This window comes from Crocodylus porosus, unplaced genomic scaffold (genome assembly GCF_001723895.1).
Source record: "Crocodylus porosus isolate Cpor-Errol unplaced genomic scaffold, CroPor_comp1, whole genome shotgun sequence".
NCBI classification, from domain to species: domain Eukaryota; kingdom Metazoa; phylum Chordata; order Crocodylia; family Crocodylidae; genus Crocodylus; species Crocodylus porosus.
In genome coordinates, this window is record NW_017728928.1 from 11,451,665 (window position 1) to 11,468,375 (window position 16,711).

At 50.5% G+C, this 16,711-nt stretch overlaps 1 protein-coding gene across 2 annotated transcripts in view; it reads right to left on the bottom strand.

The window, feature by feature from the left end:
* FADS6 (fatty acid desaturase 6) overlaps positions 1-2,718 on the bottom strand; it is a 12,246-nt gene extending 9,528 nt beyond the window's left edge. The window contains exons 1-2 of one of the 2 annotated variants that reach the window (XM_019542516.1): positions 2,072-2,718; positions 1,712-1,906 (exon numbers count right to left, since the gene is read on the bottom strand). In XM_019542516.1, the coding sequence (XP_019398061.1) occupies positions 1,712-1,906; positions 2,072-2,228 (352 nt within the window). In that variant the 5' untranslated portion in view covers positions 2,229-2,718. Of the gene's footprint in view, positions 1-1,711 lie in introns of both variants that reach the window. The other variant, XM_019542515.1, reaches the window with a different exon arrangement.
* Positions 2,719-16,711: the final 13,993 nt, after the last annotated feature.

The window sequence follows — 16,711 nt, forward strand, 5'->3', positions numbered from 1 at the left end:
CCACTGCTACCCCTGCGTCTAATGATCTGGTGATCTGATCGTGAAAGGCCACCAGGTTGGTCTGACAGGACCTAACTGATTTCTCACTCAGGAAAACTCCCACTGAAGGAAGGCAATAGGAGACTGCCTGTGTGAGGATTAAGCAGGCCTTCTCTAGGAGGCCAAATCCTTATCTAGGTGTTCCCCAGTCCGTAGGCAAAACACCCACTGAGCTTCATCCCGGTTTGTATGGAGAATGTAACTAACACACCCCAATGAGGGCAATGGGTTTTGCAAGGGCACAGTCCCTCCCAGGAGTTGGCCAACAGGAATTCTGCCTGACTAGGGACTTCTAGACTCGACAGACACAGGAAAAGCAACATGTCCCCCTCCAGCGCCCATCAACCCCGGAGAAGAGGAGGCAGTACTTCCAGGGGGACATGTCACACTACTGGCTCCAGGAAGATAAACTGGCCCGTGGTGTTCAGAGACGTTGTCAGGAGGAGGTTGTTGCTGTCCTAATTCCCTCCTTGGGCAATGTTGCAATGCACTGCAAGCCTCCAAACTGGTCTGGGAAGTCACAGAGGCAGCACGAGGAGCAGAAGCAGACAAAGCACTGGGCAGTCTCAGGACGGATGGAGACCCACCAGCCATAGGACACTGCGGCCCCTATGCTTGCCAGAGGCAGTCTCTTGTACTCCTCACTTTGGCCCCAAACAAAGAACGTGCTGCCACACTGCCAAGTTGTAAAATGGGACCTGGGTGGGCAATGCTTGCACATCCCAGGAAACAGCTGCGAGATCAGCTCTGTTTGCAGTTAATACCTCTCATTATCATATTTATAAGCATGCCCCCAGTCGCTCCTCTGAATGTCATAATGGACCTTGCCCCTTGGAGCTGAGCTGCCTGCCCCGCCTCATAAAACTCCCTGGTACAGACAGCACTAGCATTGACCAGCAGTTCAGTCAGAGACACCCGAAGCACTGCAAAGACAGCAGCCTTGGCTTCCCCTGGACCTCAGCTCTTCTGCCTTGCTAATAGAGATGCATAGGCACAGCCACAATAGAGATGCATAGACTTTCAAGTGGAAGCATGTTCCATTGTGAAATGTTTTAATCAGCTGTAATTATCCCCATGGAACATATAGAGAGCTGGGATGAGATTTCATTTGAAAAGTTACACAGTGTGCATAGCCAGGAACTAAACCCAACTGTTTTGAGTCTCATTCCCATGGCTTACCCTCTAAATCGGTGATTCACAAGATTAACTCCTTGAGCCTGAGCTGATCCTAGGCACAGAGGCTGAACTCAGCTCAGTCCTATCCATTGTTTTATTCCCACCCCACTGCTTGGGATCCCAGCCCTTTCTGTTTTATCTGGGGTCACCCTAGCAGTCGGACTTGATCTCCAAAACCCATCCCCAGTGGCTCAGCTATGTTGCCTACGGGGCATTGTGCTCACATAGTCCAGGACCCTGATACCATCCTCTCCCCTGAGGTGGGAGGAGAAGGGCTCTGGGACACTGGCCATCACAGGGGATGTAGAGTAGGCGCTGGAGCAGCGTTCCCCCACACGTGACAGGTGGTGTGAAAGGGTCTGCTATTGCCCAGCTAGTGCAAAGGGAGTCGTCACCCTTGTGAAGGGGACTTGAGGGCCCTGCCCCACCAGCTCTGCTCCCCACACCCCAGGGTTTGCACGAACCCTCGCAGTGGGCACCCCATGGTCACTGGTACCTGCAGGAAGGATGAGGAGGTTGAGGGCAATGATGCAGTTGTCTACGCCGTATCTCTCCCACCAGGTGCTGCTCTTCACCACCTTGTGCACCAGCTCCGAGAGCTCCCCCATCAGGGCTTCCTCATTCCTCCCCTCCTCGGAGGGCTCGGGGTCTCCCTTGGTAGCTCTCCGAAAGGCCCTTGGTATTGCTTCTCCTGAGGCAACATTTCCATCACCATCCAGGACTGTAGGCCCTGGGTCTTGTCCCTTGGGCATCTCCTCCTGCTCTGGGGGCCCCTGGCTCCTGGTTCCATTCAGCAGCTGTTTCCCTGGCTCTGCCGTCTCCAGGGTTGACATGTCCCCTTGCCCCAGTTGCTCACCTTTTGCCAGGGCACAGCTCTCCTCTCCCAGGAGTTCCTGCTGCTCCACTGGGTGGCTCAGGGGAGGACCTTTCTGCAGCTGCTCTAGCCCAGCAGCTCCTGCCCCGCCTGGCTGCTTCCTCTCCTGGCTGCTTTGGTGCAGCACCATGCCCTCCATTGGTAGCTCCTGCTACGGCTCCATCTCCCTGCAGAGCACAGGACAGCGCTGAGTGGTGCAGGGTCCCGGGTGCCTTTGCAGTCAGGTGACAAAGGCAGCTGCCCCAAGAAGAGAAACAGCAGAGAAATGCAGCTGGCCTTGGCAGCATGCCCGCGCACAAGCAGAAAAATGCCTGCAGCCTCTGAGCTCAAACTGCTTAGCTCAATCGATGAGAAGCTGGCACTGGTCCCATCTCTAGACTCAGCCCCTTTTTTGCCCTCACATCCTCTCCCTGGATCTGCCTCCTCCACTCCCTTCCAGCTGCTGCCCTGCACGCTGCCTGTCAGGCAGGACAGCCTATGCGACAGGCTCCCACAAGCACTGCCGTTCTCGCCACAGCCGAAGGACACGAGAAGGGCAGAGTAAAAATAAGTAACTGCTCCTATACAGAAGCAAAGAGCTGTGCTGACAAGCAGCGAGAGGGAGAGGCAGAGGGAGACAGGGCAGCGGGGGGTACTTGTACGCACGCCAAGAGCTGCTAGTTAGAAGGGACAGTACCTACACTACAGCGGGCTATTTACCATATTCCCACCCCATGCCACCCCCAAAAGCACCCTTAGCCCCAAGCGATTTGGGGCCTTTATCCTTATCCTTCTTTGCCAATGTCCTGACATGTAGGCAGCTGATTTGGGCTGGAAAGACAGGATCAAGGAAGAGAAACATTATGCTAAATGAATCAGTATTTGGGAGTTTTTACGTCGGCATGCGGCTCATGGGGAGGGAAAGAAGGAACGATGGGGGGCAGGGTGGTAGGAGACGGAGAGCTGCAGAGACAGGCAGGGGGACGGGAAAGGTGCAGAAATGCATTGGTGGAAATTATGGAGAGGCGCAGGCCATGTATCTAGGACAGAGGATATAGTTTCATTTATTCCTGAGGGAAATTGCAACAGTAAAAGCTAACAGGGGGAGGGGTGCCTGTCTGAAGCTCAATACTCTTTAGCAAGCAGGCAAACAAAAGCAGAGAGTTGGGAAAAGGGGCCAAGTAGGCAAGGGGCACGTGGCCACAGGGAGCAGGCACCAGGAATCACAAGCAGTGCACATGCTCTTGCTTCCTCCTCCTCGCTTGCACTGGCCTGCTCTGCAAGTTGAGAGGGTCGAAGCAGTGGGGTTTTGCCTCCCTGCAAAGGGGTCTCTGTAGCAGGGAACCCCTGCCCCTGTCACTAGCCCGGCCTGACAAGATAGAAAAGCCAGGGCCAGGAAGGGCAGCAAGAAACAGCAGCCTAGGTGGACTGAGCCAGGGACTGAGAAGGCCAGGTGGCTAATGAAGCAATTAGCTGCACCCTGGTCCTGGGGTGCAGAAGACCCAGTCACATGGACAGAAGGAGGCTGGGCTTGAGGGTTTTAAGTTCAGTCTCTGACCACGCACCGGGGGTAGCCCCTGCGTGCAGCAAGAAGAGGAGCTCCCGGGAGCAAGGGGTTGCTGGAGGTGGACAGGCACCCGAGTTTTTTTTCTGTTTGAACTTGACACCGGAGGACCGGGTTGTGGCTTCAGGGGCGGAGGGGACCACAAACAGGTGCCTCGGTGGCACTCCCCTGCTATTCATGCCAGAAGCTAGCCCTAAGCTAGAGGGGAGGAGACTGGCACGGTGAGACTGGACCCGAGCAGGGGCTTCTGCCAAGACAGGGCTGATCCCCAGGAGTTGAAGTCTTAAACAGTAGCTAGACTAAGGCCTCAGGGGCTCCCCAGAAGAAAAGGGGGCCACAGCCATGACAGCTGAGGCCCCAACAAGCATCTATGGGAGCACTCCCATAAAGGGAAAGCACCTGAGGGACAGCACAGGCCCCAGGTGCGGGGGCTGCTGGCCTGCCTGGGCAGGCAAGGCGACCAGTGAGTTTACTCCTGGCTCAAGGATTGCCTTCCTGAACAACAAACAGAATAACGCTGAAGGCATAGCGGGCAAGAGACCAAAGGTGAGAGGAGACAGGGAGGGGAGAGCTGGAAGGTGGGTCGGACTGTGGGGGAGGACCAGATGCCGGGGTAGCAGCCCCCCCCAGGAGCACCACAGTCATTCTGTCGTGCCACTCTTCTCTCTTGCGGGTGAGGACTTTAAACCCATCTGTGGAGCCTTTCTAATGGGGCCCCAAACAGCCACACATGCACCAGCTCTACCACTGAGTGACCGTCACTCCCTGGCCACAGAATATCACAGCCACTTTGTCCGAAGGAGACAATCCCTTGGATTTCACAGTAGATGAGCAGCAGCCTGGCTGGGCCAGCTTTAGCTTCCTCTCCCGCTAACACCACTGAACCGAGCTGCTAGGTTAAACACTTGGTAAGTCTCTAAAGCTGTGACTCTCAACCAGGGGCTCATGAAGGGTGCGGCAAGGTGGGAGAAGATAAGCAAGGTGTGCAGGGATAAGCAGATAAGCATAGGCTCAGGCTCATCCCTGCCTGGCATCATGATCCCACACCGCCACTGCCCAGCCCTTCTGCAAGGAGGTAGCTCTGTAATGAATAAATTAGTTTCCAAAATTGGGTGCCATTCAATTCACAGCAGCTACAGAGGGGCCTCATGTGCAATGAGGAGTGCCTTGAGTTCAAAATGGTTGAGAACCACTGGTCTAAGGCTTTCTCTGGACTGAGGATTTGGCCCAGATATAGCTGGCCCTATCTTGACCCGGCACACTTCCTTGGCATAGATAAGCAAGGCTGCCTGTGTCATGACTTGCACCCCCACACTTCACAATTGGCTTCGCTTGACTATGTGAGGGTTGAAACCTATTTTACCCCCAGACTCTTCTTATTGCTCCAAACACAATAGTTTGGTGTTGCAGGGTCTTAGCTATGGCTCTTTTATGTCCAGTGCTACTTACCTGCCTGCCTGCTGATGCAGTGGGAGACAGGGAAAGGATACAGGGTAAGAAAAACACTCCTCTTCTTATCTCATGGAGAATGTGCATTTGCTCCTTGATTATTAGGCACAGCTAATCCTGCCTTGAGCTGGGGCATAAACTAGATGACCCCATTCCTGCCCTATTGTTCTACATTTCTAGGCTATTGATTCCTTCTTTGAAGTTTTCCATAATCTAAACTAAAAGCCACCTAGGCTGAAAGGCAGAGCTGACTGAAGAGTACAGGAAACTTGATTCACAAGATTACTATGTATAAATGTAGAGTTTGGTTCATTATGATTCATTAGTTGATTAAATTTGCCTGTTGTGAAGAAGGCCAGCCTGAGGTCTCAGCTTCATCTACTTCTTAAACCTTGTCTGGGATATAAGACTTTTCTGGCCTGTTTGGTATGACACTAATTTTAACTAAAATGATTGTTCCTTCTAAGAACATCTAGGACATTGGTATTTATCACTCTTCATTCACCTGCATTCAAAGTCCTACACATCAAACCAGGCAAGAGCAATGCTACTGCTACCACAAGACTTTCTGCAGTCGATCATTCACACCATGCCACTAGCAAATAGCAAAAGCAAAGGGTTCTTAACAGAGCCAATAAGCCAAAAATGATTTGGAAAAACTCTGGCAGATGTTTGCACCTAGCAAAGATGTTTCCAGGATTGGTCTGCCACTAGGCAGCAACTCCCTCATTAGCACACTGCATGGCACCCAGCCCAACCCGGTCACCCCTGACTGGCTCTGCTCTAAAAGAGATGCTTCTTCATAACAGTCAAACTCATGTTCAATTTATGCCAACGTGCAGCCAGGGTTCTCTAAGTAGCATGTATTTACCTTCTGTACACGGAGAGGAAAAAAAAAGATCAAACAGCAAAAAAAAAGGGATGAGATGGAGCATGCATTAAGGGAGGTGGGGGGAAAGGAAGAAAGAAAAATATTAAAACTTGTTTTAACAGAGCCTGACCTGTGCTTTGAGAAAAATTGCAGCTAGACCCCAAGACGAGCTGCTCATTTTGCTAGGCAATGATCTATGACCAGAACTGCACAGAACGTCTTATTCTTTTCAGAGGCTGAAAGTAACGAGCTCTTTAAATAATTAGACCTTCAGTAGCACGATGTACTCATCTTAACATTAAAAAATATATATATATATTTCTGAAACGGTAGATGATGCACACTTACGATAACATCTGCACTTGCAGCACGTTTAGAAGATGCCGCCTCTGCGCGCCAGTTAGGAAATTCGGTTGTGAATCTCGCCGCGCCTCTAGAACAGAATCGTTAGTCACATTCTGCGCCGCTGCTGGGGGGGCCTGTCCTAGCAAAGCGGTTGAAAGGCTTCTGCTGCAGTGCAAGAAAGTTCGCTAACGCCTTTCAAAACTCCTCCACCTCCTGAAGAGTTTATGCGAGGCCCGTCTGGTAGGCTGGCTCTGCCTCAGCAATCTGCAGGGGGGCACATTTTGCTCACAATAACTGGAAATGCTGCACTCAGCATAACAAAGATGTAGACATTCCCAGCCATCCAAGTGGTTCCCATGAGCATATCGATCACGTCCATCACGTACAAAGCTTCTGTGAAGTCTCCTGCTGTAAATAGGAATGAAAATAAGCTCACTCTTTGCTTTCCCACTGTTCTGTGCTTGGACGTCCAGGGAGATGGAGATCTAAAAAATTCCACTGAAGGCCACTTCCACGGCTCCTGCAAGGGGCGTGTGATAAACTGACCTGAAAGCTGGCAGGGTCTTCACCAAGCTCTCAGAGCATACCTATGCAGCACCAGACATGGGGATGCCATAGCCAATAGGTCTTGGAGGCTCCAGGTTATAATGATGCAAAGCTGAGGAGCTATTTTTGGAGAGAGACCTGGTGAAAGAGGAGCAGTCACAGGAGAGGCACCACGGCGTGGCATGGAGAGCGGAGAGGAATAGAAGAGATGTGTGTCATTGCAAAGGAGAGGCAAGCAAGAAAGAGAAACAGGAAAGGCGGCCACTTTGTTGAACACCCAAAAAATACAACATGGGCCCTGCTTCTCCTTTGGTCTCAGGGCTCTCTGTTTTCCAAGAGAATGGCTACAAACATCGAATGTACAAAATCAAGTTGTATCTGGACCCAACCACCTTGGGCTGCTTTTTTGCTCATTCCCAAGATCCGCAAATAGGAACAGCACAAATTAAAAAATAAATTTGAAATAAGCCTTCATCCAGGTTGCATGGCCCTTCTTGATGTTCTTGGATTCATAGAGTCGGAAGAGACCTCAGTGGGCCATTTAGTCCGACCCCCCCGCCCCAACAGGCAAAAAAAGGGTCACCAAACCTGGGATCATGTGATCCCAGCCAGGTGCCTGTCCAGTCTCCTCTTGAAGACCCCCAAGGATGGGGTGAGCACCATCTCCCTTGGAAGCCCATTCCAGATCCTGGCAACTCTAACCATGAAGAACTTTTTTCTAATGTCCAGTCTAAACCTACTTTCCAATAACTTATGGCCATTGTTCCTTGTTGTTCCAAGGGGTGCCCTGGTAAACAGATCGTCGCCTACTTCATGTTGCTGTCCCCTTATGAATTTGTATGCTGCCACAAGGTCCCCTCTCAGCCTTCTCTTGGAGAAGTTGAAGAGGTTATGGGCCTTTAGCCTTTCCTCCTAGGGCCTTCCCTGCAGGCCTCCAATCAGATGAGTGGCTCTTCTTTGGACCTTCTTCAGCTTGTCCGTATCCCGCTTGAACTGTGGCATCCAGAACTGGACACACTACTCCAGCTGTGGCCTGACCAGTGCCGCATAGAGAGGGAGAACCACCTCCCTGGACCTGTTTGTGAAGCACCTACAGATGCATGACAAGGTGCGATCGGCTCTGCCAACTACTTCATTACATTGACCACTCATATTCATCTTGGAGTCAACAGTGACTCCAAGATCTCTTTCTGCCGTCTTTCTGAAATGCAGGTACCTGGCTTAGACAGTTAATTGGTCTGTTGGCCTCAGATGGGCTGGGTTCTGCTCATTAGAGCATTATTGAAATATGATACTAACTTTGATTGTTTGAGTGTTGGTTTGCCTGTAAGTTTCTGTACTAACCACACCTCCACGTTCAGATAAGGTGTTGAAAAAGATCCAGGCTACACTAGAGGAATTAGACAAAGCTATTCCAGATGCTGAAAAGGCAGATCAATGCCTGATATAACATGGGACACTCTGAATCAGCAACTCAAAGAAAAAATAAGTTGAAAATGTAAGCGTTAATCCCGTTTTTTTATCCTAGTCCATGCCTATAATGCTGAAGGGCAACCAGCACAGGTTCATAGCAGGTAAATCCTGCCTGACTCACTTTGTTTCTTTCTATGACCAAGTCACTAAACGCTTGGATGCAGGAATCAAGATGGATGTCATCTACTTGGACTTTCAGAAGGCCTTCAACACAATAGGTATCCCATCCTATTCTCATAAACAAGTTGAACGGCTGTGCCATAGACAATTACACAATCATGTGGGTGGCAAATTGGGTTAAGGGTCGTACCCAGAGAGTGGTGGTGGACGGGTCATTATCAGCCTGGAAAAATGTGGGCAGTGGGGTGTCCCCCAAGGCTCAGTCCTTGGGCCAGTGTTGCTCAACATCTGGATGAGGGCGTGGAAAGCACTCTGTCCAAATCCGCAGATGACACAGTACTATGGGGAGAAGTAAACACACTGATGGGAAGAAACCAAATCCAGGCAGACCTGGACAGGTTAGAGAAGAGGGCAGATCTGAACAGGATGCGGTTCAACAAGGACAAGTGCAAGGTGCTACACCTAGGGAGAGGGAATCACCAGCACACCTATAAGCTGGGGGATGACCTTCTCAGCAGCACAGCAGCAGAACAAGATCTCAGAGTCATTGTCGACTCCAAGATGAATATGAGTCGTCAATGTGATGAAGTAATTAGCAGAGCTTACTGCTTTTTGTCATGCATTAGTAGGTGCATCACAAACAGGTCCACGGAGGTGATGCTTCCCCGCTATGCAGCACTCGTCAGGCAGCAGCTGGAGTACTGCATCCAATCCTGGGCACGACAGCTCAAGAGAGATGCAGACAACTTTGAGCGGGTACAGAGGATGGCCACTTGTATGGTCAGAGGCCTGCAGGGAAGGCCCCATGAGGAAAGGCTGAGGGATCTGGACCTTTTCAGCCTCTGCAAGAGAAGGCTGAGGAGGGATCTTGTGGCAGTATACGAATTCACCGGGGTGCAGGGCAGCAGGGAATAGGAGATGCTCTGTTTACCAGGGCAACCCTTGGAATAACCAGAAACAGTGGCCAGGAGCTGATAGAGAGCAGATTTAGGTGAGACATCAGGAAGAACTTCTTTACAGTGAGGGTTGCCAGAATCTGGAACAGGCTCCCAAGGGAGGTGGTGCTCTCCCCTACCCTGGGGGTCTTCAGGAAGAGACCGGACCAGCACCTGGCTGGGGTCACATGACCAAAGCATTTTTTTCCTGCCACGGGCAGGAGGTTGGACCCGAAAATCCACTGAGGTCCCTTCTGTCCCTAGCATCTATGAATCTATTGGATGTGTTTCTAAGGCAAAGGGCACACATTTCTATAGATTAGAGAGGAAGTTGAACACTATAAGCAGGTGAATTATAGCCTGAGGTTGGTTTTTTTTTTTTTTACCTGTTAGCAGAAGGCAATAAATCCACAAACCTGAAATAGATTCAGTGGATGAGGAAACCTGGGCAGAATCTTATCTAGTGTTGTATAACTAAGTGCATCAGTGTATGTTTTGGGGAGGCGTGGACAGGTGTCATTGCTTTATGTTCCAGATATTGCAGGGTCTATGTCCTTGTCAGCTGATAAATAATCTGTCTTTATTTATATTGCAATTGTACTGGATACCCCTGGCAAGGTACAAACCTCATTTTGCTAGCTCCTGGGCACCGAGAGACGATGTGGCTTTCTCAAGGTTGCAAAGGATATCTGTGCCAGAGCCAGGCATTCACCCACATCTCCTGGGTTCTTATCCAGTGCCTTAATCCATGAGGCCCTCCATGATAATGTCTTTCCTTAGGCCCTAAAGCCACTTATGTAATAGAAATAAATAAATAATAACCTTAATGTCAAGTAGATTTCTATATATGCAGAAGTCTTCAGATACCCTAGGGGACAGGTTCCTTTGGAGCCCATAGGGCTCCAAACCTGCAGAATAAGAAGAAAAAGTAACTTGTGATTATTATCCTACTATGTATTCTACAGTTGATAGTTGAGAAATGGCATCTGCATTTCCAGAGGACTGGGGAGATGTGCATTGCATGGGACAGCCATGAATCATAACAGCTCTCCCATTGCAAAACCACTCTCTTCCAGCCAAGAACAGTTTTGCTGCTGTCACGCTTGAAACTCATGCTCCTCACCGGGACTTGTGTGGGCAAAGTTCAGTGGGAACCAGATGGGTGAGCTTTGGGAGTGTACTGGCTCCCTTGCCTGACCCTATAATTATGCTCTACCTCTTTATAAAAAAGTTGTTGGCTTGCTACTTCATCCACTGGTTATGCTTCTAGCCAAAGAGTCAGGTGTGGTGCCACCGTATTGCCTTGCTCTAGACACATCAAAGCCATTTTAGAAGTCAGTTTACTGGCTGTCTGCAAAGGGAGGCATCCAGTTTGGCTAGCAGACCTAAGTCTAGTCACTTTTCTGGCTCTAATACTCAATATTGCAAGAACTAAGCTTCTGAAATGGAAATCATCAACCCCAATGTCCATGACCTGAATCATCACTCTCACTTATAGCCTTACCCTGTCAACATGCATGGGCAGATGTAGGATTTTGAAAATCGGGGGCAGATGGTGGGGTGCATCATCACCTATAACATGACACATTTTTTTCAGTTAGAAAAAAATTAGAAACTTTACTAATAAGCTTCACTGCTGCTGCCACTGCCAGGCAGTTGGTTTAAACTTTGGATGGACCAGGAATCAGAGGTGCAACTGCAGCACAGAACCCTTCCTGCCCCTTCCTCCCCACCTGCCCTCCCCACCCCCCCAATCTTCTCCTGTCAGCACAAAACAAACAGCCCAAGCCAAATTCTGCTCTTCACTTACTCTGGGCAGCCCCACTGACTTCAGTGAGATTGAACAGGTGGCTTCTCCCACTGCACAGGTTTCCATCCATTCTCCAAACAGCTTCTGCCGCTGCTGCTCCCAAGGGAGCAGCACCATCTTCTCACTCCCTGCAGGTTAAACAAGCCACCAACATGTCCAATTAGCAGAATCAGCAGCTCAGGGGTAGGGAAAGACCGTGTGAGTCCTGCCCTTCTTTGAAGCCTGCAGCCTCCCTGTGTCCCAGGCAGCCCCCCTGCATGGGCAGACCTGGAGTTTTGAAAAGGGGGTAGACTGCAAGGTGCATCATCTCTTATAAAACCAACACATATTTTTCACCAGTTAAATAAAAAGAAACTAGAAGTAGAACTAATATGTTAGTGGCCTGGGGTGGTATTATTCTATATAAGACTGAAGCAAAAACCAATATAACTTTATTGGAATTGGTTAAAAACAACCTGCAGGACTGCAAAATAGGAGCTTCCTAGCCAGGAGCAGCTACAGACAGCAGAATTGCAGAACAAAGGCTGGCTCGACTGGTGGATGTGATCAAGACCATTAAAAAGAAGAGAGGGTCATTAACACCTGTGGGATGAAGAGTTTAGAAGGGATGGGGTAGATGACAACGGCCGTGAAATGAAGCGACTCCCTCAGCGCTGCCTGATTAGATTACATAGCCGGGCAGGTAGTTTAAAACTTTGGGCCGAGCTCAAATCAGAGGAGGTGCACCCCAGTAGTATATAGGCCTATATACTACTCACCCCTGTCCCCAGGAGACAGCAGAGATGAATACGTGGCCCTACATCTCTTTCCACTGGGGATTCTGATTTTCCAGGGACATTCCTCTCCATGTCTACTGAAAGCCCATTCTGTGTCACCTCCCTCTGATATTAAAGACTTATTATCAGCAAACAAAACCCCTATAATCAACCATATGAAAAAGACCATTTCTCCCTTACTTTCCACCTCTTGCAAAAGTACCGGGGCATTCATGTCAGTGAAAAGCACATGTCCAGTGCAGCCAGCTCAGTACAGTGCAGAGAAACAGTCACTAGCCCCCCAAGCCATAGGACCAGGTGTGGCGGGGACTGGAGCCGATTCCTGGCTGCTGTCAGCTGTAGAGTGTGAGCAGGTGAGTTTGGGGTTCACTAGCAATTCTGAGAATGAATCAGAAAAAAAGGGCATTGCTTTGGGATACACTGGAAACAGTGTTTTTCCCCTTCTCTGTTTTTGGTGCATCAGCAAACATTTAAAAATGCACATTTTGGGTCAGCCAGGATATTGCACTGGAGCCCAAACACAGTCTCTCTCCAGGCATGAACACTTGCTTTTTAAAATGTTCTCTATTCTTAAATGCAGTCTAATGAGATGTCAAACCCTCGAGGCTTTTTAGACAGGAAGATGGTCCAGGCACTGCCTTCTAACAGCACCCCCAGGAGACACTTGGGCTAAGTGCAGACAGTCAAAAAGCCTGGGGCTAAATTGATTCAATTTTCACAGGTTAGTCTAAGATACGCAGATTGAACTGATAAGTAAGCGAACAGACAGTCCCTTTTGATTCCAGAAATACAATCCCATGCCTGAAGAATCTGGGGGCGGGGGACGCTACAGCCCACCTCCCTGCCCTGCCGGGTCAGACAGCTTGGGCCAAAGCTAGCCCACCCACCCTGCAAGAGGGGTTTGCAGGGGAGGTGAAAAGTATGCTGGGGGGCTGTGACATAACTTGAATCTGGAGGGGATCTAGGATAGAAGTTCAAGAACCTGATTTAACCTAAAGCAGTTAAGTCTGATACTATATCCATCCAGGTTTATCTTAAACTGGTGTGGGCCATTATGAACTTCTGTTGTGCTACAGATCTGAACCGGTTTCTGATCACTTACACCAGTTTATGTGTAATTTCTGACCCTAGCCTTTGACTCTCTCCTTTTGTATCTCAATGCAAGCAGCCTGGTGGAGCCAGGACACAGCGGGGGCTCTGGGGAGGTGGGGCGGTTTCCAAGTGACCGAATCCACATTTTCTTGCCAAAGCAAAATTCGGATGACGCTGTGTTAAGGATGCATTGGGAGGCAGCAGGGGCTGACGTAGCAGTGGCTGTGGAAGTACAGGAGTAGTCCGGGTCTGGCATGGGCTGGGAGGGTTGCTGGGCAGGGATAGCCAGGGGTCAGGAGGTCTGTACTGGAGCAGCAGGAGCCTGGGGGTGTTGATGGTTTGGGGGATCACCCCCCTCCCACCCCAACATGTTTCCCCTCTCTCTAGCCTCCTGATCCTTTTTTACCCTTCTGGGCCCCCATCCTCTCCTCTTTTCTCCTCCTATTACCCCCTTGCCTCACCCCTTCCCACCAGCTGCCACCGACTCCTCCAGGTGGCCTCCGCAGGTTGCCCTGGCACCTGCGCACAGGAACAGGTGTGAGCTGAACCAACACATGAAGCCACGCCGGTGTCACAGCAGCCTCCAGTGGCCGCACAAAGCAACTCCACCTGCAGCCTAGCCGGGGCGATGATCCAGGGACGAGGGGCCAGGTCACAGGAGGGCTCATACTGCGACTGACCCGACCGGACGGGCAAGACCTGTGCTGGCAAGCTCTTGTCCACAGGGTTTGTCTGCGCCCAATGGCTCCACGCAGTTGTACCAGCTGGACAGGCCAACACGCCATCCTGGGGAAAAGCACCTTTATACTGGTACAGCCGCCCTCCTAGGAGGAATTATACCAATCTAATCACTTCTCTAAAACAGGCATGTGTGTCCCCTCCAATCTAAATGCCAGCTCTTTGCTTTCAGTCCTTTCTTGACCACAAAAAAATTAACAGTGTATTTCTTCTGCTGCAAAGAGCTCAGAAAGGCCACAACAGGCCAAGGGTGTTTGACACTAGGCATTCCTGTTTGAAGTCTCTGGGTTTATCTTGTGAATCGCGTGTAGGTGTTTGCACATCTAACAAGTGCTAGTATTGTGCAGCATCCCACAACACCCTTAAAAGGATCTCAGCCTGAATGAGAATCACTGACATGGACACCGAGTTACACAAGATCACAAGACCATCGCTGATCCGAGCTACAGTGGTACGGCTCCTCTGGCATCCCTCCAGGTTGGCACTGGGTTAACTGAGATCAGAATCTGGCCAAAGGCCATCGCTTATGTAAATCCCAGCTGCTCCAGGCTCGAGTGGGTGGAGGTCCCAGGGCCCAGTAAAACTCTGAAGTCTGGAGGTGTGAGCGAGTGGCTAGAGAAGGGACCGTGACGTACACACATCTGCTAACCATGGGAGCAGTGCAATGCCAGGGCTCGGGGTCAGAGGTCACAAGGTCAGGGATCGGAACTAAGGGGTAACGGGTTAGGGTAATGGCTCAGAGGTCAGGATCACGGGTCAGCGATTGAGGTCAGGGGTTGGGGCCAGAGATCAGGGGGATCAGAAGTCCAAAGGTAAGGGGTTGGGGTCAGAGAGCAGGGACTGAGGGATAAGGGGGGGGTACAGGTTGAGGTCAGGGCCGGAGGTCAAAAGGTCACAGCCTGAAATCAAAAGGTCAGGGGTCAAAGCTGGGGATTAGGGGGGGTCAAAGGTCAAGGTCAGGGTCATAGGTCACAGTGAGGGGTCAAAAGGTCCTTCACCTCCTGACATTGGCTGCCTCTTGTACACAGGGCTAGTCAGAAGAAAGCTTTCACGCAGCACAAGGAAGGGCCTATGGGGGAAAGGGCAGGACAGCACCGCAGGCCGGACGTGAGGCTCCTGGGATTATTCTCCCGGTCAGCGAGCTGGGCACTCGTTCATCCGTGAGGGAGCAGACAAGCTACTTTCTGCTGCATCATTCCTCTGGCTCCGGTCCCACAGGCAGCCTCCCACCTGCTGAGGCAGCCACTCAGCCATCCCCGATGAGAGGGGAGATAACCTGCTCACCGCTTCGCCCAACATTGAACCATGTGGTTGAAACTCACTTTCCAAACACCTGGGCACGTTTTTCCATTTGGGGGACCCAGCACATGCGTGGCCAATTCAAGCCATGCTGGGTTAATTGCTGCCAAGGAAGGGAGGAAAACACTGTGTTTTTTGTCCATTTATGAGGCAAGGTAATCACTACCTGCTGACTGGATATAGCCTGAGCAGCTGCAGGAACAAATACTTGAGCCTGCCTGATCCAGGTGCTTTTCCTAGAAAATAAACAGCAGCTGGGAGGCTAGATGAAAATCTGTTTGCTTCATTGATCCCCTCACTCAGTATCCAGCAAAGAGCGTGCTACATCCCTTCGGGCTCGCACATACTGTAAACAGAACAAAGCCTCTATGTGCTGGCAAGGACAATGGCTCGATCAAGATGGGCTAGTGCCTGTGCCACTAAGCACAACTGGAATATGCCTCTAGGCAGAGACACTTCAAGCAAAGACCTGTCTATTCAACTTGCACTTCCTGATCATCGCCAGGGGCTCAGCTTTGGTACAAAATAACATTGTTCTGTATTTCTGCAATGTGTACCCAAAGATCTTGGAGCAGCTCACAGTTCCTGGAAAGAGGGCAAAAGAGGCCAAGGCCAGAGGGGGAAGGCAGCCTCCCCTGGGGAGCTGCACACTGCAGTAGCTTTTCTAACAGCTTAGCATGCATCAGTTTAAGTCAACTGTCAAACAAGAATAGTTGTATGGCAGCTCGTGACACATTGTAGGAACAAATCAGGTTTGCAAGCCAAGGTTAACTTCCCAACCCTTATGCCAAGTGCCAAGGGATTTTTCATGAATGCAAACAGTCCAGTTTAATGCCTCATCCAAAAGACATCACAGATTTGCCTTGGCTTATGTCCACATATCAACACAGAGAGAGGAGCACCACCTACCGGCAGTCATCAGCACTCCTTCCCATGACGGTCATTCCAGCCCCAAAACTACAGTGGATGGGCCAGCTCTGCAAGGAACCGAGCCACATTTCACAAGTCTGTGTTGCAAGATCCTCTCGAGGTGGCTCAACCAGTTCAGAAAGCTCCTTGGGGCAATGCCTGTAATCCCCGAGTCAAATGGTTGCATTTTCCTGAACTGTGACAGAGGCATAAAATCAGCTCTGGTATCCAGAGGAGCCTGTAGCGATGTTAATTCAGTTTTGCACACCTAAAAACAACACATACCTTAAATGCAGAATCTGACCTGCAGATGTTCTAGGCATGCATGCATGCTAGCGAGGTCAACAAAAGCTGCAGGTGCTTCCCTAAATATTAGGCCAATTAATCCACAGGACTAGTTGTTGGGCCTAGAGGGGAGTGTGCTGACTCGGCAGCCATAGAGTTGCAGGTTCAAGCCTGAGTGTGTGCCCAGGCTCCTAGGTGGACCCCCGGGTCCAGGATGCAGGCATGTGTTCTCTTTCAGGTTGGCTGATCTCCTCCTGCAGGCTTTAAACTAAGTTCATTGGGGGAAGGGGAGGATGAGGACAGAGGGAGCCATGGAACACCGACCCAAGAGACACCCGCAAGAACAGCCTGACCAAGACAGGCGATGAGCATAAGAAGTACCCAGGTAAGAGACAGGGGTCTGGATAGTCCTGGGATTAGGGCTCAGGAGG